We start from the raw sequence: 26019 nt of genomic DNA, 5'->3' as shown, positions 1-26019 counted from the left end.
AAGATAGAAGAGAATTTGCAAATAATTTTGAGTAAGAAATAAACTTGCTTTAATACCAGCAGAAGCTTTTTCCATAAAGTGCCCTAAATATTTGTGACACTCTCTGCAAGAGTGAATTAAATGTGCTTGAGTCTTTGCTCTGAGGCAAACTGTCATGGGACAACCTGTGTCCCTACTGCTATACTCTGTTATCCAAACAGGATGGTCATACACAGACCACCTACTGGGAATGATCTGGCACCCATATTAGCTCCTGGAACTGGTCGGGAAAGTGTTAATTGACCAAGGCCTAAACCATGCCAGGGAGGATTTTAAGAATTATTTGGTACAGGCAACTAAATTCCAGTGCTGAAGAATGTTCCTGAGTGCTGCTTCATTTTTAATGTAGCTGCAACCTATTTCTTCACTTTAAGTTGTCACAGAATAAGCTGAGTTGGAAGAGACTCAGAAGGATCATTGAGTCCGACTCCTGGTCCTGCACAGGTCACCCCAAGAGTCACATCATGTGCCTGAAAGCATTGTCCAAACTCTTCTTGAACTCTGTCTAGCTTGGTGCTGTGACCACTTCCCTGGGGAGCCTGTTCCAGTGCCCAAACACCCACTGGGTGAAGAAACTTTTCCTGATATCCAACCTAAACCTCCCAACTCAGCTTCATGTCACTGGTCACCACAGAGAAAGAGGCCTGTCTGCCCCTCGTCTTCCCCTCATAACGAAGTTGTAACTGCAGTGAGGTCTTCCCTAAGTCTTCTCCTGGCTGAACAGACCAAGGGATCTCAGCTGCTCCTCATACAGCTTCCTTGAAGTCTTCCTTCATTGCCCTCCTTTGGATGCTCTCTAATAGTTTAATAACTTGGTTATACTGTGTCACCCAAAAGTGTCCCCAGCACTCGAGGTGAGGCTGCCCCAGTGCACAGCAGAGCAGGACAATCCCCTCCCTTGCCTGGCTGCTGATGCTGTCCCTGATGCCCCCAGGACACGCTTGGCCCTCCTGGCTGCCAGGGCACTGCTGGCTCATGTTCAACGTGCCATGGACCAGAGCCCAGGGCCCTTTCCATGGCACTGCTGTCCAGCCTCTCGTTCCCCACTCTGTCTGTACATGCAGGGCTGCCCTACACCAGGTGCAGAATTCAGCACTTTCCTTTGCTGAACTTCATATGGTTGATGATTGCCTATCTCTCTAATTTATCATGGTCTTTCTGCGGAGCCTCCCTGCCCTGGAGATTGTCAACAGCTCCTCCCAGTTTTGTACCATCTGCAAACTTGCAGTATTGATATAAAACCTCACCAGTACAGCCAGATCATCAGAAAAACTCTTATTCTCTTATTAAAATAGTAAACTGTTAAAAAGTAAGCCCTTCAAGTGTGAACATGCCATAGACAATGTAATTGTTCACACCAATCAAATGTCTGTAATCAATTGCAGAATTCCCACTGAGCTTAGCAGGAATTTGTCTTGGACAAATCCTGTAGGTAAGTACAGAATAATTGCCAGACCTCTTCCCAGCGTACAGTCTATGTGTAACTGCACAGTGGGTGCCAGAATATGAGTAATGTACATGCAACACACTTCTTGCATATCTATACATGTCCTGATCTCCTGTACCTGACAAAAGGCCCTTGAAGACAAATGCTTCCATTTCTCTGATAAAATAAATCCTTATTCTTCTGCGGATTTTAAAAACTACCTCTTTACCAAAGCATGTAAACAGCTCATTTGGAGAAATCAGTCCTTACAACAATGCAATGGCAGGGGAAAGTTGCCAAGTGATTTTAGTCATAGTCATTTACACAATAAATCATACGCACTTAGACTCCAAGGAAAAATAAATTCTCAGAGAGACTTGGCCAGTGTTTCATGCAGTGTTTTGTTGGAGTAAAGAGAAGGTTAGAGAGGCAGGGACATATGATAGCCAGAATCATGCCTCCATGACTGCCTTTGTCATTTGATACTTTTTTCCAACACACATTAAGGCTGCTGAAAGGAAAAATATTTTTAAAATATCATGTGCCCTAGCTGTAACAGAGGCAACAATGCTCTGAGGACCACAGGGCAAACTTTCCTGTACAGCAACACATTCTCTTTCCCACAGTACCATAAAGTCAAGCCAAGCTGGGTCGCTGTGACTCTGCAGAGATGCTGTCTAGGTGGGTGTGTAAAGCTGCAGCACTTGGGTTAAGAGAAGAAAAATGAGCTTCTCTCTGAGCTGACTGAGTCTCACAGTATCTACAGTGGCGTCAGAGGAGTTGTTGGTAATTTGTATTGGTTTGCCATCAGAAACACACCCTGTGAAGTGCCTGGGCTGCATTCCAGCACAGTTTCCCTGGCAGGAGGAAAGATGAAGATGGTATTATGACTTGATTCTTTCCTCATCACAGAGACGTTTTCTGTGTCCTCTCAGGGTAGAGGAACCACAGGGTGCTGTGAATTTTTGCTGACTTCTCCTCTGCCAAGTTCAGCCATCTAGCAGGCAGGAAATGAAAGCACTGAAGGTGGTGTGAAGGTGTTTCTATTCCTTAGCTTTGTCTAGTCTTGGGTACAGAAGGAGAGAGGTGCTGGAGATCCTTGGTACATGGGGGAAAGCACCAATGTGTGCAAAACTCAAACTGGCAATAAAAGGACATTTCCCACAGCACTGTTTGCTTCAGACTAGAACCAACATTATGTCTCTGTTTTTGAATCTGGTATTCTCCATCCTTTAAACAGCAGACACCACACCTACCACAAGATAGATTTCTGATAACTGTCTCAATATTTTATTCCAACCTGACTTATCCTCACAGCTGATGCAACATTTGTCTTGCTCTGATTCTAGGATGAAGTTCTAAATTGTATTACAGTAAAAGTAATGATGTTGTGCACTGCTCCAGTGCTCTGCCTGTGAATGTGAGGAAAATGGCACTTCAGTGAAATTAATCACATAAGGGAAAAGAACGTATTGGAAGAATAGCTGAGTTTTGCCAACAGTATAGCTGTAACTAACCATACAGTTTCTGCCAGAATAGCCTTGAGTTAAAGACCAAGACTTTTCAAGATCCAGTCAAGAGAACCATGTGGAATGGCTTCTGCTTTTGGTAAATACTGAATTTCAGAATAAAAAAAAAAAAAGGTTAAAAAGTTATTTGAAGGGAAATATGTATTTACCAACATGATAGTTTCCCCTGGGGTTATGAAGGAAAAGTCCACAGACAAGTTATTTGTAAATTTTGCTATGGGTTACTCAAAAATACTTTAAATGGCTCATATTTCTTTATTTCAGCAAAGGAGAAAAATATTTTTGTTTTGTTTGGCTGGTTTATTTTCTAATGGTCCTGCTGGTGTTACAGTTGATTTCAGAGTAAGGTATTCTATGTGTGTCTGTTTGTGAAGGATAAGAGGAAGGACAAAAGGGCTTGGATTCTCTAACATAAAACTCAAACAGCACCCAGTGATGCACATAGATGGTTTCCAGGAGGAAGCTGGAAGTACTTATGTAAATGTAATTGATTTTTCTTTTTTTATAAAAGTGAATTACCTCCCAGAGTAGTGCAGTGGTGATGGTATTTGTTTGTGGCTGCAGAAAGGAGTGAAATAATGCTTAAAATCTCAAGCCACTCAGGGGTGACTTTGGGTTCATAATTGAGAAATCAAAAAATGACAGAATGAAAAAGAGGAAAACACAGGCAGACCTAATGTTCAGTGCTAATGATAAGAAGCAACTTCAAGAGCTTCTAGTGGGGACTTTCCACCTGGCTAGATGGCTAGATGGCTGTAGATACGGGAAGCCTTTAAACTGCATGCTAATACAAACAGACAGGAAATATAGGAGAACTAATATGACCTAACCATATAATCTCCAGAGGCATTTACTTGGAAGAAAAGTATTTTATCTGGGTTTCATGAGACCAGTTAAGTGGTCCATAGCTTGTTTCTCTACCCATGCCACCTCTCCATTACTGGTAGAAAGCTTAGCAGACTCCTTTTATGTGACTCCTCTTTGACAACCCATTATCTAGTTTACTAGAATATTCTGAAGGGGGGGGGGTGGAAATACCCATCTACACAGTGCAGTATAAACAAAAAACAAACTTCTCAATGTTTATGACTGAAGACCTGGCAGAATAAAATGCCAGGTAAATTTATGGTAAAATATTGTGTAATTGACAAGAAGCTTTCTAAGTGAAATTATTGTTCTGCTTATCAGTTGGACATAGGAAGGGCTGAAGTATAAGAACCATGGTTGTAGTAACAATGAGGATAAACTGAGTAGACATAGCTGAAAGAAGTGCTGAAACTAGGAAAGTGTCCCAGAGGTTCAGGATTCTCCTCATGGTACTTGATTAGATAGATACTTCCTGAATAATTATTTTCTTAATTGGAAAGCACTGAGAGACACAAGTCTCAGAAGTATGACTTTCATTAACCAACTTATAGAAACCAGAACCGTAATCAAGTGTCAGAGCTAAATACCTGTTAGTGATTTCACTGTTTGACACTGTCTGGAGATGATACAAATCTCAGACAAGAATTTGCATAAAGCACAGAGTTTTTCTTATAGGGGCTCATAGATCCAGGCTTTTGGACATTTCTACTTCATATATATCCCAGTTTGGGACAAATAAAGTCACCCTAGAACAATAAAGTTTAATTGAGATAAGGGATTTAAGGAAGAAAATTTCACTCAGGAAATCCATAATGGGTGGAAGCAGATAAGAGTGTGAGATGGGACAAAAGTCATGGGGGAGGGGCAGGGGAGGGGTGGGGAGAACTACAAAACTATTTAGAAACACATAGCAAAAATGACTGATAATCTCTGAGAACATTTTCATCTCTGCTGCAAAGAATTTGAATACAAAAAGGGAAGATGAAATTTAGTGATGTGTACAGTAAGGTTACAAAAACACATAATTTTTCTGTGGTAAATTTACCAGAGAACATCCTGATCTAACAATAGTACTGTGGCAAATTTACCACAGGAAAACTACATTTTTGGTGACCACAGCTCAAAGCTATCAATCTCAGAATAAGGGCACTGTAAGCATTTTAGGAGAATTTTTGAGTGCGATTTCAAAGAGCCAAGAGGAATTTAAAGATAAGAAGGCATTCTTAGGAAGAGAGAACTGGAAAGCCAATGAGCAGTCACCCAGAAATCTCATACAGCAGAAGGTTCAAATATTAGGAAATATTCTTTGATTACTTAGAAAATGGAAGTAACAATTTGATTGAGTTGTTAAAACAAGGCAGAATTTCCATAGCCATCTTCAAAGCATTTACTGTTTCCTCAGATAAGAAGCTACTACACCTAATAAGGTATAGTATGTTTGAATGTCAATTAATCAGTTTAATCCCATATAATAAAACACAAAAATTCTGGAAAAGTGACAAGTTCATCACATGGCACAGATGCCTTGCTAAGCATGTGGGAAATACAGTGGTCATTAGAAGTCTATGTTTGTTCCTTTCTCATTTGAGCAGTACATGCAAGTTTAATCACATTGAATAACATCAATAGCACAATTTTTATAAGCACAACTGCTATAATAGACACAGAATTCTGTCCAAGATGTCCCACAGTGGAATAAGAAGGACTGATGCCATCAAAATCAACTTGTATCACACATTATATATTCTCTGTCAGCCACATTCAAGACAGTTCAAATAGTCTTTGGAGGTGAATATCTCACAGACTGTCCAACCAGGGATGTATCAGAAAAATGCTTTTATTTGTTCCATAATGAGGTGTTGAAGTACAGAACACACATATAACCCACAGTGAAAATCAAATTACAGGGACATCAAGTACATCATGGATAAGGATGAAATTCAAAATTGTTTTGAGATATTGTAGGAATTAATTGAAGTTAATAAAATAACACTGTATACAGAATTGTGAAAAAATTAAAGGGTTTTGCACAAAATTAAGAGTAATAGACTAGCAGATTACGAAAGTGAGAAGCGGTTTAAGTTATGGTGTTGTTATAAATCAAACATCATTCTGGGACATATTAACAGGAGTATGGTACATGTGGGCTACAGGAAGTAATTTTCAATGTCAGAAGAGAAACCTCTGCTGGATAATTGTGTTGTTTGGAGTGTCATGGTTGAAAGAAAACTGCAGACAAACTGGAAACAGGCCAAAAGCAAGCACCAAGTATGATAAGTGCATTGGAAACCATGACCTGCACAGGGATGTTGAAATTGTTTGTTTAGTCTAGAAAACAGAAGATTGGTGGGAGACAGAACAGACTGTAAAAGTATAAAATGCCAGTCAGAACAGTGGGAAATTTCTTGTGTGAATGCTAAGAGTTGTGCAAGATCATGGAGGGATTGAAACTGCAGCTGCAGGGTGTGAAATTTGGACTTAGCAAGACAGTGTAAAACTGGAGGAATAGTAGAGTCACTAGAATATGAATACAGAAGTAATAAGGTACTAATGTAAATTATTTTTTGCGTCAAAACTGACTTAGAGAAGGATGATAACAGATAGATATTTATTGTGGTAGTACTAGAAGTATGTAATAGACTTTGAGATTTAATTAGCACTGAATGTGACTAGAGATTTCACTGATGTTAATGATGAAAATGTGTAACTGGGTATTATACCAGTATGGAGGATATTGGTATCTGGCGTAAGGATTGGACAATAAAAACAGTTGTTCTTAGGACCTCAGTATTCCTCAACATGAGGATCAACACTCCTCTTTTCATTAGATATTGAGACAATTGTAGCTAAATTTGAGCATTGTTAATCAGGATGTTACAAAATGCTGGCCATAGAAAATAAGCTTGGATTACATTATCAAGATTAGACTCTAAATTTAAGCAAAGTACATGTAAAACAAAATTCCTGATTTCAGGGGTACATGATTTGATAAATTAAGGAAATTCGCAGCTGGACTGAGTAGTTGTGAGATCAGAATGTTCCAGGGACCTGGAGTGTATCCTTTCAATGGTGCAAAATATGGCAGAAACCTGAATCCCAAGAGCAGAGATGAAAAGTGTGGAGTCTTGAGATAATGGATGTCTACCCATCTTTAAAAGATATATTTAGAATAAATAGCTGTCTTACAAAATAAGATACAAAAGTACGGAGAAGCAAAAGAAATTGTGTCTTAAAATCCAGAAAACAAGATTATGATTGAATGGTGAATAGAAGCTGGAAGGAAATTACTTTCAGAGATAAGACTTGATATTACTCTTATTTAATATTTTCATAATAACTTGACAGGAGCTTTCTGATAAAATCTGCCAATAATAAAAAACTGAAAGACAATAACAGGAAGGAATGGGAATATCAACAAGGATATGGATCACCTTTAAACCTTGAGCAATACAAATTGGACAACATTGAATAGGATAAAATGTATAAGTCAGGCAATTTGGTGCTAGTAAAAGAAGGTCATCCCCAAAACTAGGAACTCTCTGCTTGGAAAAAAATTAAGGAACTACTGCGGTGTAAAGGGTCATTCCAAAATGACTAGGAGCTTCTAATGGGACACAGCTGTGAATGAGGCAAATGCTGTTCTATGACATACCAAAAGAGGTATTTCTAACACAAATAAGGAAGAGCAGTGTCACTGTATAAGATCTGGCAAAAACATCTTTGTATGACTAGTACAATTTTAATCATCCCTCTACAAGAAAACACAACTAAAACACAATAGGAAATGGGTTACTAGGTTAATGCGAGAAACAGAAAGCATATTAAAAAAAAAAAAACAACTTTAAAAGACCATGATTGATTAGAGCAGCAAGAGAACAATTCAAAAGAGATGTGATGATTGCCTATAAATACATCTGAAGAACAAGTGCCAGTAAGAGGAAAGGAGTATTTAATCCAAATTATAATGCTGGAACAGAAACAAAAGGATATCATCAGTCCTGAGTGTGAATAGAATTTAGAGATACAAATCATAAAAACAAAGAAGTTCTTGAACTGTGTTCCTTTGAGAGTAATAGGGGCAAAAGGAACCTAATTGCCTTTAATGGACAAAGTAAGTTTATGAGAGGAATGATGTAACATAGCTTCAAGTGATTGCAGGGATTGAATTTGATGATACAGAAAGACAATTGCAATCTTGTGTTTCTGTTGGTATAAAAAAGTCATGAATTATTCTGCTCTGTTCCCACTAAGGTAGGATATAAAAAGTTCAATTTCATTTGCAGGTTAGAGAACAATGTCAACTTTCTATTAAGACGCCAGACACCGGAGCAAACTAGCTAAGAAAGTTTTCAAGAAGCACTTGAACAAATATTTGACATGGCTTTTCTAAGTGTACTCAGACAGACTTACAGATATGGGTTGGTTTTCTGAGGTTCTTTTCAGCCCTAAATTTCTATTGGAAAATATAGGCTTGTGTTTCTGGACTCTGGCTTAGCAAAACAGCAAAAACCACAATTTCTATTAAGTAATTTATACTCTACAATTTCTGGAGATATTTGCAGTGGTTCATTATTTATTATTTTTCCAGTGTTTAGAGTGTTTTAGAAAATTCACAAAGTAAGCACAATTCCCAGCTGGAGATTGGAAGATTTTGGCTTTCATATCTGGAGATTCTGGTATGCACAGAGAAGAATACCATTACTATATTTAGCATTCTCTAGCAGAGAAGATGCAGCCCTGTGTGAGCTCCATTGTAAAACACTTTCCTTCTCTGAACTTCCTTCCAGAGTGGCAACAGGATTCTGTGTTCCATCATTCTGGACCACTGGCAGGGACCATCAATAATAAATTATGATGATGAGAATGGCAAAACATGCATGCACATTGCTGCTGCTGCAGGCTACAGTGATATCATCAGTGAGCTGGCTAAAGTCCCAAAGTGCAACCTGCAGGCCCTTGATGTGGATGACAGGTAACCATGGAAACTCTGAAGTTGCTGCTCCCTTTCTGATAACCTGAGACCCGCTCTGTCTACTCTGATCATGTTTCTTGTTTCACAGGCCATGGCCTAGTAGTGCCCTGCACTCCACAGAGAGCTGTGCTTGCTCAGAAACACTGCAAACCAGTCCAGCTCACACGTCTTGTACTTAGTATGATAACTGACTAGAAAGAATGATATTTAGCTTTCTGTTTGTGCTAGAAAATGATTATTTGTGTAGGGACTTTGCCACGACTCACCTAAGTTTCTTTCAACCAAAAGTGAACTTTGTTTTTAAAACAATACAACAGGATCAATACAACTTGAAGCCAGGATCCTGCTGTTATGAAATGGAAGTGTTCTCTTGTTGTATTTAAGATGAAAATACCATACTCCTATAGGACCAGAGGACCTTCACCTTCCATGCTGAAAAGACCTGTGATTTCTTCTGTGATTAAATCTCTATTTCATAAGTACAGGAGAGTCATCTTTCCTCTTTTTCACCCCACACCTACCTTCCTTGGAACTTTGCTCATATATTTGTTTAATGCAAAGAGAACCAGCTGGCTGTTCACATTGATTATTCTGCTCAGTGAAGCAAAAGCCAAGGTTTTCTTGGCTTAGGCCTTTAGGTATTTAAAATAATATCATTCTTCATGGAAAAGTGCAATAAAATGGAACAGAAATAAATGAACAGGGTTCTGGAGCAGTTTCTAAACATCATTAAAATATAGTTGAGCAGGCTGTGTTTCTATGGAAAGAAGAGCAAAGGGAGGAGATTGCCTACACTTCAAAGTTCATTAAGACATGGCCATCTATTCCACATCCTCAGATATTTCCACAGAACATATATACCTGGGGAGGGAAAAGGTAAGCTTTTCACTACAAACCCATCTATAAGATTTTCATTCTGTTGTGTTTCTGATTATATCCAATCTAAAATCACCGGCACTCAAAAGGAATAGAAAGAAAAATGTCAATTTCTTAAACACTTCTTTTGTGGTGTCATCTGTGCTTTCAGGTTTTTCACAAGAGCAATGTGGACTAAAGTTTCTAAATACAAGATGCAAATTTTATGCCAAGACCAAAATCAGTTTGATTCTCCTGCAGAGATTCCAAACAATTATACATCCTCTGGTCTGTGACTATTATAGAACTGAGAAACTGGCAAGGTGGCAGTCTGGTAGATGTGTTCAGTCCTTGTCGTTCCTCTGGGAGAGGCTTCACTAATTACCTTAATGGAGAGTCCTCTGCCAGCCATGGCTAACTGTGGTTGGTGTAAAGATGAGAAGAGTTTGCCCCTATGCAGTGGACACTCTTGAAGGTTTTTTTCAAAACTTCAGTCACTTTTCCTACTCTACAATTCCAGCTGTAGAAGAGATGCTATTATATAATGTACAGACATTCTGCAGCCCCTTATCTACTTTATCTGCAGCTACGTAAATGCAGCTACAACAATTGGCTGGAGAATTTCTTAAAATGTATATTATTAATCTGGACAAGTAGCATATCTTGTGCACACCTCACTATGTCATTAATAGCTTTGATTGTAAATCTGTTCATCTATTTTAATTATACTTCCCCTTTCCTGTAGGACTCCTTTGCACTGGGCTGCAGCAGCAGGGAAAGCTGACTGTGTGCAGACACTGCTAGAACTGGGGATAGACAGCAGCCCTCGAGACATCAATGAAAACACTCCACTGACATATGCAATATACTGTGGGCACACGGCATGCATCAAGCTGCTGACTCAGGAGAGCAGGTAAAAGTAAAGCTCACATCTTGCTCACATGTTGCAGCTGATTAGAAAACAAATTTAATGGTTTTAGAATGCTCCTGAAGGGCTTGGGACCTTATTGGTGTTTCCTTGATCCATACTCGTTTCATTTTCACCAACGTTGAAACATTACAATCAGTTGTCATCACAAAGACTCTTCACTGAGGTTGAATACTACTCTAGCAAGCAGCAGAGGGCTATGAAGAAGATGTGTGTATAGCTCTTGCTCAGTCACCTTCATGTAGAAAATTTATATAAAAGAATCATTTCAACCCTCAGATATATGTAACTTCCACTTTTTTGAAATCTCTGGCACTATCTGCGTGCTCATGTAATCAGACAGACAGACTGAACACAAAAGCAGCTTTGACAGAAAATAAAATAGATCACAAGCTTTCATCCTCAGAGTGAGGGTTTGGTAGTATTATCCTAGTCTTCTTTAGTTCTCTACCTTGATGTGGTTTTTTATTCTGAGTTCTTGTCTGTTAAAAAGTATAACAAAAGACTTATTGGTTACAATCTTCCTTTCTTTGTATTCTTTCTTTTTCAACAGCTGGTTTCTAATTAGTTTCTATTCTTCTACTTCAAGTATGCACTCACATTTATCTCCCCATTTCTTTGCACTTTCCCCTCCTTTCCAGTCAGAAGTTAGTATTATGTGAGACAAAGGTAATATTACCTCTCCCCTTTTTCCTGCGCTCTGTCTGTTAGAGAAGGTCAGAGATTAAACAAAATTTCATCTCAAAACCACTACAGCAATACTGATAACATTTTCATTTTTGCCTTTTTCTCTTTTATATGTTTTCTGTATTCTTTGCACATATATTTGTAGCTCTGTAGCCTATTCTACTAGTGAATGGTTTTTCCAGTAATTTTCCATGGCCTTTCCCTAGGCAGAAAGACAAAATAAATTCCAGAGCTCCAAGTCCCAGGGGGGACAAATCCCCATGCTGTCTTCATTCTACCTGGCTACCAAGGTTTAGAACAAATCTGCAGGATACATTCTCATGGACAGAGTACAACTAGTACCAAGGGAGGGGCTCCAGAGAAAGGGCTTGACCTGGGGGGGGAATTTTCATCACCACCTATCTTCTAATTGGTGCTTTTTATCAATTATGCTAATTTCCTAAAACCTATATAACGTAAGCACCCTTTCCATAACTGCCCCTGAAGGCCTTCAGTAAAGATCCACTTTTATATTACCTCCCATACTAAAATTATCTTGAGTTTGATTTCTAGTTTAGAAAAGGTAACAACATCAGTGTAGGTAATTACCTTGACCAAACTGTGCTGGACCTCTTTAGCACAAGCAAGGCAAGGGAATGGGCTAGAAGGGAAAGGGCAAATGGGAAAGAAGAAAAAGGAAAGGGACAGTAGGGATGGTGAACTAGTGTATTTTTTACAGTGTTTGCAGTGACCAGAAATACCTTTTTCCAAGTATGACATAATACAAATGCCTGATTTAAAAGATCACAGCATGTTCTCATTGTCATTAGATCTTCGCATCTCGTAGATAGTGAAGCCACGAAAATGCGTTTGTTTTTTCTCAGATAGCTGTGCTAAAAGTCACAATCCTTAAAATGATTGTAAGGCAATTCACCTGTAAGAAGGAGTGAATTGGCACAGTAGCATTTTCAATCTGTTAGTTACAATTTGGGATCCCAATTTTCTTAAACCACCCATGCAAATGTATCTGGACAGAATATTGCTTCTTTAATGGAGTAACACAGTTGGTATTTTCTCATTGTTTGATACATCACATTTTGTTTTGTATTTCCAATAGATCTGAGTCAGTTCATCAGTTTCACTCCCAGACAAACAGACTTATAAAGAAAGAAGGACGATTCAGTGTGCTGAACCAGATCTTCTCTTGCAAAAAGAAGAAAGATGATCAGAGGACCAGTCAGAAGGAGAGAAGCAGGGATCAATATCCTGGAGAAGAGACCTCAGAAGTAGATGATATCATCACCCGTTTTGATTGCATTATGAATAAAAATTACAAAGACATTCCAGATGAGTGTAAGACCACCCCTGACTTTAAAAGAAAGAGTACAGACACTAAGTACCTCATAGCAGAAAAGAAGAAATCAGTATGTCAGGGACTCCCACCCATCACCACTCAGAGCTTCCCCCCAATCAGTGCAGGCAATTCCTTCATAACTGCTTCCCAGAGCAAAATGTCAAGCTTCTCCTCCAGCTCCAGTACCCACCATTTTCCGTACAAATCTCAAAAGAGTAGGAGTGAGCACAACTTGCTGGACAACACAGACAGCTGCCAAGCTTTGCTGGATGATCCCTGGAACACAAATTCTAACCAAAGGCTCTCTTACAAAGTCTGTACTAGGACTTCTTCAGACAAACTGATGAATGGCTTGGACTCTGATAGTTCTCACCATGTGCTTTTGTGCCCTCCCTGCCTTCCCTCACTTCCTAGTTCTCCATCAGGTAATTTTTTTCCTTCTCTATATCCTAAATCCTATAATATCTACTGATGTGGCAAACTGAGTCAGGAAAAAAGTAGGGACCAATAACATTTCTATTTTTAAAATTTTTTTCCAGCTTCTCCTTTATGTGGCCATCACAGATAGCATGTGGGTGGGACATCAGTTGAAATCTGAAGAGAAATAGGAGATTTAAGTAGATGTGAGCAAGCAAAAATGCAGGTATCTAGGAAGTATATAAGGCACCAGAGCAATAAGTGCCTCCAGCTAATATGTATGTGCTTTGTGAATTGCACATTAACACCCGCTACCACACCTGCTGCCTTGTGTACACATCTAGTCCTGGATGTAGATGTACAAGGGAACAGTCTTGCCCTCAAATCTCTAACTGTGCTGAGAGCTGCTTCTGGATCCAGCCAGGTCCAGTGCCATGCTGGACAGCTTTATGCCATGCCACTTTACCCATGCAGTTATATTCTGACTCCAGGCTGCAGTGGCACCCCTTCCCACCCTGAATACCACCCTGAGTGCCAGCTCTTTGGTCTGACGTGCTGTTCTTATGGTTTCTCCAAAGCTGAATTCAGGCTGCTAAATTTACAGAGATGGGACAAATGCTTTTATGCTGTGGTCTGGAAATTGTAATGCAACAGTAATGAAGCAGAGCATTAGAGTTCTAAGGTGAACTTGATTCCAGAGTTTGGCTGTTTGGCTGGATTTGGGATCTAGTATTTTGTTTGACTCACATCCATGTTTAAATGAATCTGCCTGGCTGGCCTGCATTCTGGAGTTTACTTTAACATATCAGTGTCTCCAAATTAATCTCTTTTGAGGTTAGTCCCATGCCAAAATTAAACACATCTAGGATATCTTCCAACCACAATATCTAACTGAAAATGAAGCAGGCAAAAGCAAGCCCCAAACTTTCCAGTATACCATTAAAAGGAGTAAAAATTTTACAATAAGGTAATCTACACTTACACCAGGAGACATGAGCCATTACCCTTCAGTGGAAAGAGGAGTAGAAACCCTAAGAAACCCTAAGAAGAACCCCCAGTTAGCTGCACGATAGTGCAAACTGTTCTGAAATCGAAGTGAAGTGAACTACGAAGAAGCAAATCTTTGCACACAGGTCTAACAACTAGAGCAGACACAGCAATTTCAGAATGACAGGTCATTATACATACATTGTGCAAATAAAGGCTGGAAATAGCTTTTTGGTGTAAAAAAGAACTACCTTAAAAGTGCCACTTCCTGAACACCAGGCCACATTCCTGAAAGCTTAATAGAACTGCTTCAAAGGTGTCACTACTTTTTTACTATGCACTCTTCAGCTGCTCACTCAACCATAAGAGCCCCAGACTCCACATGCCCAGCAATGATTGCTTCTGCACAATTCCTTCTACACTAAATTCTGCAAGGTCCAGCTCACATGTGGAACACAAGAATACCTGCAGGGCTACTTTACAACCTCACTGTAATAGGGTACAGTGAGTCTAACATATTTGACATCATTGAACTTGACAGCAGTAGCAGGATTGAGTTCAAGCTGGATAAACCAAACTGGAGGACAGCTATTTCTGTGAAAATTTCCTGTTGGAATTTGGTAGACTATTAATACATTAGATATAGAAGTAACTACCATGTTATTTAAAATGTGATTATAGATTTATCTTAATATTGTAGTATACTACAGTGCTAAGAAAATGGCTAAATCCTTGTCTGCTCTGGACAGAAGGATAGGTGGTTTTCCTAGAAAAAATGTTTCTGTGGAAATCCTACGACAAAAATGTAGTTGTTATAATGGGAGCCATCTTTGCATGCCCAAAGGGAAGGTAAGTAATCTTATTTCTGACAGTTTGTTATCTCTCTCAGAAAATAAAAAGCCTGAATCTTCTTTAAGTCTAGTTTTCTTTGTACCAACTCAATTTTAACATTTAACACCATTTTCCAAGAATGAAACTATGCCTGTTGCTGGCAAAAAGGACCTTCCTCTGAAACATGTGAATTAAAATCCTCTAAGGAGGAAAAGAGTGTCTGACAGGAATGCATTGCACAACAGATATTGTCTCACATTTCTTTATGATAAAAAGACCTGCTTATCCCTCTTCATGCCTATGTGTGTGGTTTAAATCTGTCTGCCCCTGTAATTAAAGCCACCTGACTTTCTGTGAATTAGAGCTGCATTTACTGTATGAGCTCCAGGGCTTCCAGGTCTCCAGTGTGCTGTGCCTGCAGGACTTACAGGGATCAGAAGCAAAGTCTGGTTCCAGGCCAGCTAGCAAGGCTGTGCAGGCAGCCTTCTCTCTGAGGAAAAAATATCTTTTTTGGGGATTTGTTGGGTTTTTTGTTGGTTTGGGGGGCTTTTTTTTTTTGTTTTTTGGGGGGTTTTTTGCTTGTTTTGTTTTTGGTTTTTGGTTTTTGGGTTTTTTTGGTTGGTCTGTTTTTTGATTTTTTTTTTTGTGGGTTTTTTTGTTGTTGGGGTTTTTCATTGATTTTTCTTTCTTAGTTGAGGAGGGAAAAAACAGCATCCAGTTTTTGAAGACATTAAAATGTTAATACTTCATTTCTCAATTCATGACTAGGGGGGACTACATGTAATTTCCTAATCACTGAATATCTAGGCCAGGATTGTGGGTATCAATAATCTAAGAAAACTCAAAATTATTTTCTCTGTTGACACAGAGTGTTGATTGTCCTTCATGACCATGTCTCTTGTCAAAGTCAAAGCTAATTTTTGTGCTCACTAGCTACAAAGGCAGCTGGCACATAAATGTGTCAATGTCTTTGGAGGTTTTTTGTTCTATTATCTGTGGTCCTAGGAATGAAAGATGAGTCAATTTACTATCTGAACATTAACACTCACACAAAGGGGAGAGGATGCTGTGTGTAGCAATGAGAATTACCTTACTACTGTGCCATTGATTTCTCTCAGAATTACTGCCCTCCACTAAGAGCAAAGACAGTCTAAACTAAAAGCTGTGTAAATGAGAGTTTGCCACCCACAGTACTGATCTAGCATCAAAAATCTGAAGTATTTACTTATGAGCTTTGCAATTATCTCTTTTTGCAAAATGTACTGCCATCTACATTCTACAGGGAAAAATAGTGGAAGTAGAGAATTCCAAGTGATATGGGTAACAGGAAGCCTGTCTCAAGTATATGAAGCTCTGAGACCCCTATCACCTGCTCATCTTCTGGGTTACTGAATTTCCAGATGTACGATGATACTTTATTACAGGTTATATTACAGTACCTTCTGTTTGCTTGAATAGATAATGTGAAAAACAGACTATTATTAAGTTTATGATGGTATAAGCAGTATGGTATTGTTCAACAGGAAGCATTTTTTGGCTAGGAAAGCAGAGCAAAGCTGATCAGTGTGGCTGTCACTTTCTGAAATTTAAGAACCAATTTACTCTGGGACATTCATCATAACATTAACAACTTTTACACAAAATACGCTACTATGTGGTTCACCTTCCTAAATGCAAGGAGAAATGAAAAAAAAATACAACCTCTAAAAAGACCTAAATGCAGTCCTGCATTTTATAAGAACAAAATTGCTTTCTTTCCATTTATTCAGAAATAACTGCAATCATAAATGTGCTCTTGGGGTCAGCAAAGATGATGTCTCAGAGAGAGAAAAACTAATTTTCCAGATGTTATGTTAAACAGATAGAAAGGTAAAGTAGAAGAAAACTTCCACTTGATGCCAAAACTTTTAACAAGGATTCTTTTCCAAGCCTTCACATCATACTTGCAAACATGATTATGTTTTGTACCGTTGTTTTGCTGACAGATATCCCATTTATGAAATGAACATCTCTCTTGATAGCAACAACAACCTCCCATCATCAGAGCCATAATGGTATACACACAATAAGCCATTAGTTCTCAGCATAAGCATCACAAATACCAATATAACTTGAATTGCTCAAATGAGAGCAACAAACCCTCCTCTACTATATTGGAATTGATATATTTAGTCCTTTGTGCAAAGTGCATGCAAGGTCTATAGAAGAAATTTACCAACTAGACATTAGAGATGTTAAAGAGTACAACACAGGGAAACCAAACTGAAGTCTGTTTCTGTTAAGCAGAGCTCAGCCATACAAGATTCTTCATGCTTTAGCTCAAACACATCAGCTTAACCACAGGATCCAGCAGACAGACCCAATGTCTCCCAACTGTTGTGGCTTTTAGACAAGAGCCTTGCTCCGTGCTGAGCTGAAGGCTGCACTGCAACATGGTGGTTTGCCTGACCAACACCACAGTAACTCCTTTCACACAGAATCAGTTTAGTCATCAACATAGTTACAGCAGCCCTGACAGCTACTCCTGTGCACCTTTAGAAAACTTGTAGAAAACTCTTTTTCTACAGCTTTATCTTGCAAAGCCCAACAGCACATAGGTATTTTCAAGTACCAGCTGCAAAGCCACAAAGGCAATTAATGTCATTCCATCTCTTCCTCCTGCTTAGGATATCCTGCTACATTCACCCAGTGTCTCCCCTTGTCTCCGTATGCTGACAGAGCATATGCCTGCTCTTCAATGAGCTATGTTGCAAAGCCATGCTGGATGAGCAGCTGCTTGCCAAAACATCTTGTTACATGGCTCATCACAGATTTGGTGATAACAAGAAAAATTATTTGAGGGACTCAACCATCACAGAATAAGTTCAGCTCAGGAAAAAGACCATGTAAAAAGCTTGATTTGGGGCTTGAGTTTCTACTTTTTTCAGTATTGGGCGTGTCTTTATGTGATGAAATCCATTACATCTTCTAATATACTGTCTTTTTTAATAGTATTAGACCTAAGTTAACTTTAATCTTAACCAGTGACATGCCAGAATTAATCAATTAATGTTTCCTTTTCTAGTCTATGCTCTTTTTGGTGAAAATGATACTGCCATAAACATAGTTCAACAAGGAACAGTATAGCCTTCTATCAGTTGTGATAAGCTTTCATCTGTAACAAAACCCTCTCAAAGCTCATCTTTACTGCTAATAGCTTTCAATGTCCTTTTCCAACCAGCAGTTGAATTCTGGTTTTGCTTTAATACTTACAAAGGCTGAGACCCTATCAGGACATTTTGCAAGCTAAAGGTTCAATTTTGAAATCAAAACATCTATTTGAACAATTTTACAGATTTAGAGTCCACAGATTCTTACAGAGACCTAGCAAATAAACTCTGCCCATTTTAAGACCTAAAGCTATATTATACGAGAGGAAATTATAAAGGTATATGTGAAGGTTGTACTAAATCAATCAGTCTTTTTTATGAGTGTAAAGTGAACTAAGCAACAGCTTCTTTTTTTCAGTCAGTGGTTTCTTGTTATTACATATTTCTGAGAAATGCTAAGTTTTCTTTTCTGGAAGCCAGAAATGCACAGTGCACCACACTAGTTACAATTACTTCCATAATAATTTTCTTTTTCTTTCACAGGTAGAAGTTTTCAACAGATGTCCACAGACCAATACAAAATGAAAAATGTTATTCCTGTACAGAACAGTCTAGCTCCAATACCCAACCACAGTGCTCACAAAAGTAAGTACAGAGTGTCAGTTACTGTATCACATTGCGTGCCTCCATCCCTAGCGTCTGAGGGCTTGAGAGAGGTTTCATGTTTGTTTTTCACAGCACTGTAGAATGGCTGAGGTAGGAAGACACCTTTGGATTCTGTCTGTCCACCCTCATGTCCACAGAGAAGTCACTTATAGCACATTGCCTACGATCACACCCGTTTTGTTTTAAATATCTCTGAGAATGGAGATTGAAACTACACGCTTTCTCTGGGCCATGTCTTCCTCAGAAGAAAAAATTTCTTAGTACTTATTTGTGGCCATTGATTCTTTTCCCTCTGTAGGACTCTACTGAGAAGAGTCTGTCTCCTTCTCCATTACTCTGCACAATCAAACATTTATAGATATTGACAAGATCCTTTGAGCTGCCTTCTCTTCTTGAGGCTGAACAGTCCCAGCACTGTCAGTCTCCCCTTTAAGGCTGACACTCCAACCCTTTAGTCATCTCCATTGCCCTCCATTGGATTTGTTTCAGTATGCCCCCCTCCCTCTGTATACTGGGAGCCTCAGAACTGGACTCAGAACTCCAAATGTGTCTCGCCCAAGCTGAGTAGAGGGGAAGAATCACCTGTCACAATGTGCTGGCAGTGCTCTTCCTGGTGCCGCCCCAGACGCTGTTGGCTGTATTTCTGCATGGGCATGTTGCTGGCTTGCATTCAGCTTGGGGAAGCAGTGGTCCCAAAGAGCAGGAGGGCTTCACCCCAATCTCAGAGTCCCAGCAGCGTGTCAAGACTGATTGTCCCAGGCTGGATCAAGCCAGCAACTGGAGTTTTCTTCATACACAGACATCAGCCCTACTCCCAGCAGTGTCCTAACCTCACATTCTTGTGCTCCACAAAGCACAAATCTCCATTGTATACTACATGAGGAGTTACAGTTTACTGACTGTCATCCTGTGGATCAGCCAGGTCCAAAAGCATTCAGACCTAAATTTAAGATTCCCTGCCACTTATAATCTGAATGTCAGAAGCATTGCCGTGATGACCATATTGCTATAAATGAGGCAGAGGCAGCCTTACAGGGTTGGATTGGATGGGGATGTACAGAATCCTGCACTGCTGTTGTTTTCTACATGAAACAGGAAGAAGAAAAGGTGTTTGAATTACTGAGGTGGTATTCTCTGTCTGCTTAGAAGGAAGAAAATAATTTAATTGCTTTTGATTGCTTTTAAAACCCTAGGTCCAACCATTCTAGTTTTTAAGCTTTCTACTCATGTTCTCTTTGTCTTCTAGTTAAATCATAGTTGTAAGCAAAATCCTTAAAAAAATTTTTCATAATAATTTTTGCTCTTGCATTAATTCATACAAGTGGTTAAGAATTTAGTTCTAGTCTCATGCCAAAAAACTGTTTTACAAATAAGACACAATTGTCACAATTAAGAATCGCAAGTTTATTAACTAACACAGCACATTTATCCACATGCCATTACTGCTGGAACGTTAGTTCAAGCCAGTAACAGAAAAGCAAAATTATTTGCAAAATAGACTGTATTTCTTGTTAACACAAATGACATTTTTGCTCATGAAGCTTTCTAAATAATTGTTTCAGAGTCTCATCTCAGTATGAGATTTCACTCATCCTCCATCCAGCCCTAAAAGTATTACCCTTTTGGACATAGCCTTTATCCAGGGAAAGTGCTCAAGCAACAAAGTCTGAGTATAAATATTTGTGTTTTCTCTAGTATTTTTAATACACAAGATGTGTGTTAAAAATACACCAAGGAAAAAAAGAAAAAAAAAAAAAACAAACCACTACCAAGAAGTCGGAACAATAAAATAAGCAAAAAACTAGAATGAGAACTGAAACTACTCAGAGGTAGAGAAAGAAGAAGCATCTCCCCCAAAAAAGGAAGGACAATTAAAAAAAGAAGGAAGAAATTATTAAATCTCTCAGTAAAAATATTTTAAAATACACATTAGAAAGAGGAAAATAGGAATGAAGCAGTAACCTGGCAAGAGTACTTGAGTGCTTTTAAACAATAAATTCTCACCCTTCAGAGATTCCCAGGGCCAGAGATCCCTCCCATGACTTCTTGAGTAGCTTCAGCACAGACTGCATCTCCTATTCTGCATGGTGCTGCTTCATCCCCCACACACTCTTTCTATCTCATCATGCAACACTTTCAACAACCCCTGGAAAACAGGGGTTTTGACTGTCACACACTCCTCACAAAATGCCAGAATAAATTTTCAAAGAAATGTGGGACTTCTAGAGAACTCTCTGCTGCTCTCACTTCTTCATGTAGTTAAGAAGGTCAGATATTTCTGGAAACATCAGAGGAGACAACGTGTCTGATGCACAAAAAGGTGACATTATCAGTTGCTGGGAAAAAAACCAAAACAACAACAATAAAAACAAACTTAAAATCTATTTCTACAGGTCATTTAACAATATTTTCTGGAGATCTGTGGTTGTTTTTTGCCATTATTCATTATGATTTGACGTTTCTTCTTTCCCAAGTTAAGCAAAGCATTCCACAAAGCACCAACGTCACTGCAGAAGGCCACTGTTGTCCACTGCTTGCAGAGGGGAGTCTAAGACCCATTTTTTTGCTGGACTCCATACTCCTTGGGCAATGCCTTTCTGACAGCCTTATTTTTGCCTCTGCAGTTTGTAATAGCAGCCACTACAGAGTCTCCACTGAGTGGAAAATGCTTCCTGAACCAGTAGCTCCTACTGTTCAGGTCTTTGGTGACCAACTCTGCCCTCTGTGTGTGAATCATTAATGGTGCTTTTCCTGTATGTAGCTTCTGGCACCTTAAGGGCTCGGCCTCCCACAGATCCCAGCTCTGTGCTCAGGCTCATGTGTTTCAATACATGTATTAATACTAGTCATTATATGCATTGTTTCAGAGCCATCCATGTACCAGCCCTGAAATCCTAAACTGAGCACAGTATGTGGAACAATGTGGAAAGCACTGATGTTTGGATTCTTTGAATGAGCATGAGTTTGTGATGGCTGCTCTGTCATGGATGTGAAGTTAAGCTACAGTGGGTTTGGCCTACTTAAGTCCATCATTTAAAGTGTTTAATGTTGTACATAAAGTACATAAAGCTTTATAGATACTTTTCACACAGATGTGAACTTTGAATATATTAACATATGACTGTGTCCCAAAGAGGGACACAAGTGAGCCTCTCAACATTTGCTAAAGGCATACCAAAGTTTCAGTGAACTCAAAGCATTCTACCATGTGCCAGAAAACAAATGGGCTCATTTATTGTATATAGCCCTCCCAGACTCACACAAATTCAGCACCAACTAAAGCAAAGTATTATGGTTTGAGTGTTTTCGTGGAAAGGAGAAGTGATTTACTGAATTTCTGAACATTAATGAATCTTAAATAGGACCCATTAATTACAGTACACTGCTAGAGGCCAGGCGGTTGTAGTAAACAGTGTCTGCTCAGGTAATCACAACTTGAATAGTAATTGAAATTAGCTTAAAAATAAAAGAATCTACCAAGTTTCTAAATCCTCTCTATAAAGATCCTACTTTGCCCTAAATCCATACCTGGTAAGCTTTAGACAAGTACTGCTCCTGAAAAATAAATAAATAATTATTAAATTAGTATAAGGTGCATGCTACAGGGGATTATGACAAGAACTTTATTCTCTTTTGAACCATGTGTATAGTTTAGATAGATAGATAGATAGATAGATAGATAGATAGATAGATAGATAGATCGATTATATAGTATAGATATAGATAGATCTAGATATAGATTAGATATAGATGATATAGATATATATAGATGATATATAGATATAGATTATTAGATAGAGATAGATAGATAGATAGATAGATAGATAGATAGATAGATAGATAGATAGATAGATAGACAGACAAATATATGCAGTAAGGGCCCACTGCTGACATTAGAGAGGTAACATTTGTTTTCAGTGGGGCAAATAAAATGAAGCACAAAATTTCTAGCTAGAGCACTGAATAGGAAAGTGTTAATAGCCTCTCAGATAATTAATCACAAATACATAGATGGAAGGAAATCACAAATGCAATGAGAATGTAACCAACGAAAAATGAATGTAAAAAATTGCAAGATTCTGTTGCCAAAACAGAGATGATCTAGCTCCAGCAATATGCTTAAACTATAAGAAACAAAACTGTTTGTATACAAAGAGCTTGTGAATAATATAGAGATAAAATGAAAAGAAGCTAATGCAATTCACAATAAATTGACAGTGCAGAAAAATAGGTCTACAATTATGGTTTTGAATTCTCCTTTTAAAAATCAGGAAATTAGTGAGTTGTCTGAATGAAAGAGTCTGATGATTTCAATTTAAAGAAAATACAGAACTATATTAGCTTTGAAGCACAAACAATGTTACACTGATGACTGTGACTTGGAAATTAGGGATGATCTAAATCCACAGTTTCTTACAAGACAACAACAGAGATATGTAATGGGTGTGCCTCTCAAGCGTTTTGGTGTGTCTTGGTGTGGGTGATGGGCTACTCTTGTGGCCTGCAAATATCAGAACGTGTGTGGACCTGTGTTTATGATTGACTGTGCCTAGAGAAACCCAGACACAACATCCCACATTCTTCCATTTCATCTTCTTTAGATTTTGATCAGCATTTACTTTCAGCAATAGAGCATTTTTGTTAGAAACAATATATTCCCATGGAACGCTTCTGTTACAGTCACCCTGTGATTTCTAATGAAAAATATATTGTGAAAATTTCTCAAACAGACCAAGTCTCCTCCAGGCAAGTGATGGGTTCTCTGCTTATCAAAAGTAAATCTTTGAACTTTTCAAGACTTACTGGTCACTAAATCAAAAGTAAATCACTTAACACTGGAGTTGTTTCCTTTAGATGAAGACAACCCTTGCCAGGTTTATCTTCATCTGAGTACAAAAATACAATATTTTATTATTATTTTGATCACATTTTTCAAGTACAGGCTTGAGTTCACACAGTAAGAGACAACAGTTCAAAGGAAGTAGCAAAATCATTTGTAAAAATGCCATGCTTTTAACTTTCTGTGCACTTTCTCTTTTTTCCTATTTCCTCTAGTTCAGCTGCCATCTCAGGATTCTAAGTTTAAGTCCCTACGCACCGGTGCAGTTATTCTCCCCCCAGCTCCAATCTCAAGATCTCCAAAAACAGGACATTCTCAGAGTCAGGTCCTCTATTCTCCCTTGCCTAGTCTATCAGGAGAGCATCTAAAACCAAGCTGTGTCCTACCTGCTATCCCAAACCAGAAGAAATCTAATCCTGAAGAGGAGCTTGAGAAATTACTCACCAAATCAGATGCTGAAAATTAATTCATTACAGTGGCCTAAATTAGTTGAAATATGTCCAAGTGGCTGTTAAAAGATAACTTTACAGTTAAATCGCATTAATTTGCACTAATGATACTGTTGTGATCTGGAGCATAACAAAAACCAAGATAAGATAGCACATAAAAAAAGCTGCACTGTGTGTGTGTATATATGTATTTGCATTATAGTTTTCATTTATGATGAAATTGCTTAATCAACATTTAATGTGCAGTAAATTTATTCTGTGAATGGAACCCTCATAAGATGATTTTGTTGCAGCAATGTGCTGTTAAGCCTTCCATAGAAAAAAGGAACAAAGAGTAAAGTTTTCTGCATGATTTAAAAGTTGAAACTAGGGAAACAAATTGACAGGGCTTCCCTGTAATTTGTAAATGCAAAGGTGCTGATTCTGATGCTGTGTTCCGTAAAAAGAATCTTTTTAAGATTGAGAAAATAAACTCAAAATAAAAGGCAGCTGTAGCAATTGAAGTCTTTTGTCTCTTTGTTTTTCACACAATTTCTAAACTGTAAGTTTGTGGGTTTTGTGAATTCAACAAGTTAAAAAAGTACAAAAACACTAAAAAACACTAATTCCAGTGGAGCAGACAGACCTTTAGCCTGCACTGTTCAAAGCTGTTCATTTCACAGACAGATTAATGTCTTATTTAGTTCTTCATACTCCACAGTGACAAAAATGCATCTTCATAAAACAAGAATTGCACAGTCCTGAGTTTTTAGGCATTGTTTCACTTTGATCTCTGAACTGGAAGAAATTTAACTAGACTGCTGTTCAGTCAAGAACCTTTACGAGTGGTATAAGCCTTTAACTAAACATTGCACAAGGCTGTTCTTTCCTAGAGACAAACAAAGACACCAGCGTTTGCTTGCTGCAGTGTTCTTATCTAAATCTTGCTACAATTGCTTTAGAGGCTTCTCCACTTCTGATTATAGAGGGGCTGTGGGCTGGGGGAGGTTGTCCCCTTTTGTCACACTTCTGCATCACCACTTCTAGTAAGCCAGTCCAAAATTAGCTCTACATCAGCAGCTCATCCAGCAAGGACATGGCACTTCTGCTTATCTCTAGATAAATGTCATATTAGCTGTACAAACATTTATTTTGCTGTGTCACAGTAAAAGACAAACCTGACATGAAGAAGAAGATAATCATGTTCCAGTAGCTGCAGTTTCCAATTTCCTTGCGCTAACGACTGTAAATAGGATGGCTGGTGGCTGTCACAGACAGTCCCAGGAAGAAAAAAGCAGAGCACAACAACAGCTGCTCTGATGCAACACAGGGAAGAGGGAACTTTTGCACACAAATAAAATAATGGCTTTTTTAAAACATCTCACCCAAATGTCAGGGTATAAAGCTTAAAATCAACAAGTGACCTAGCTTCTTGATGAAAAACATAAGACTAAAAAGCTTATGTGCTTGGACCTTCCAGACAACCTACTCCCTAGGCTAGATGCAAAAAACACTGCATGACAGATGTATGCATTTTTAAAGGAAAAACCAATTCTGGCGTGCTCTGTCTTTGCACCTGAGCAGACCTGTTCTGAAAAGTCCAGAATTTCTCCTGCAGTATTGCAGACTGGTATTTGTTCCACTAGGTCACTGGCTGAGCTACTCTCTCTGTTCTACAGAGCCCCTGAGCCTCTCTGCTTGAAACTCCACCTTTGCAAGTCCCAAAATCTCTGTCCTGACTTATGCCACTTTGTACCTGTGTGGACTCATACAATAGACAAATGGTTCATAAGTTATTTCCTAGAAACATTAAAGCTTCAATGCAGATTTTATGCCACTACCACTTGGTACAAAGAAAATTGTTTTGGTTCACACAGATTGACAGAAGAGAAGAGAAATCTAATTCCTACAGCTCTAGCCATAACAAGAATGAGGCTTGTCTTCACAGAATGAAAGCCTAAAGTAACCGTTCCTGCAGAGATTAATTATCTTTAGTTCAATAAACTGCTTGGGAATGGGTACAGCATGCGGATGTGAGGGAAGACCAAATAGCACAACAAGGAAACCCTAATGAGGTCAAACATTTGTAATAATTCCTCTGTCACATTAGCCCTTTCCAGTGAGT

General features: G+C 38.6%; 1 protein-coding gene across 1 annotated transcript in view; it reads left to right on the top strand.

The window, feature by feature from the left end:
• Positions 1-23966, top strand: part of ANKRD55 (ankyrin repeat domain 55) — a 46193-nt gene extending 22227 nt beyond the window's left edge. Inside the window, exons 7-12 of the mRNA XM_084225127.1 lie at positions 8649-8833; positions 10434-10601; positions 12400-13061; positions 15564-15608; positions 18504-18605; positions 23682-23966. Coding sequence (XP_084081253.1) covers positions 8649-8833; positions 10434-10601; positions 12400-13061; positions 15564-15608; positions 18504-18605; positions 23682-23932 — 1413 coding nt within the window. The 3' untranslated portion in view covers positions 23933-23966. The remainder of the gene's footprint in view (positions 1-8648; positions 8834-10433; positions 10602-12399; positions 13062-15563; positions 15609-18503; positions 18606-23681) is intronic.
• Positions 23967-26019: the final 2053 nt, after the last annotated feature.

This window comes from Fringilla coelebs (assembly GCF_963513975.1).
Source record: "Fringilla coelebs genome assembly, chromosome: Z".
NCBI classification, from domain to species: domain Eukaryota; kingdom Metazoa; phylum Chordata; class Aves; order Passeriformes; family Fringillidae; genus Fringilla; species Fringilla coelebs.
This window is presented reverse-complemented; position numbering and strand designations above follow the sequence as displayed.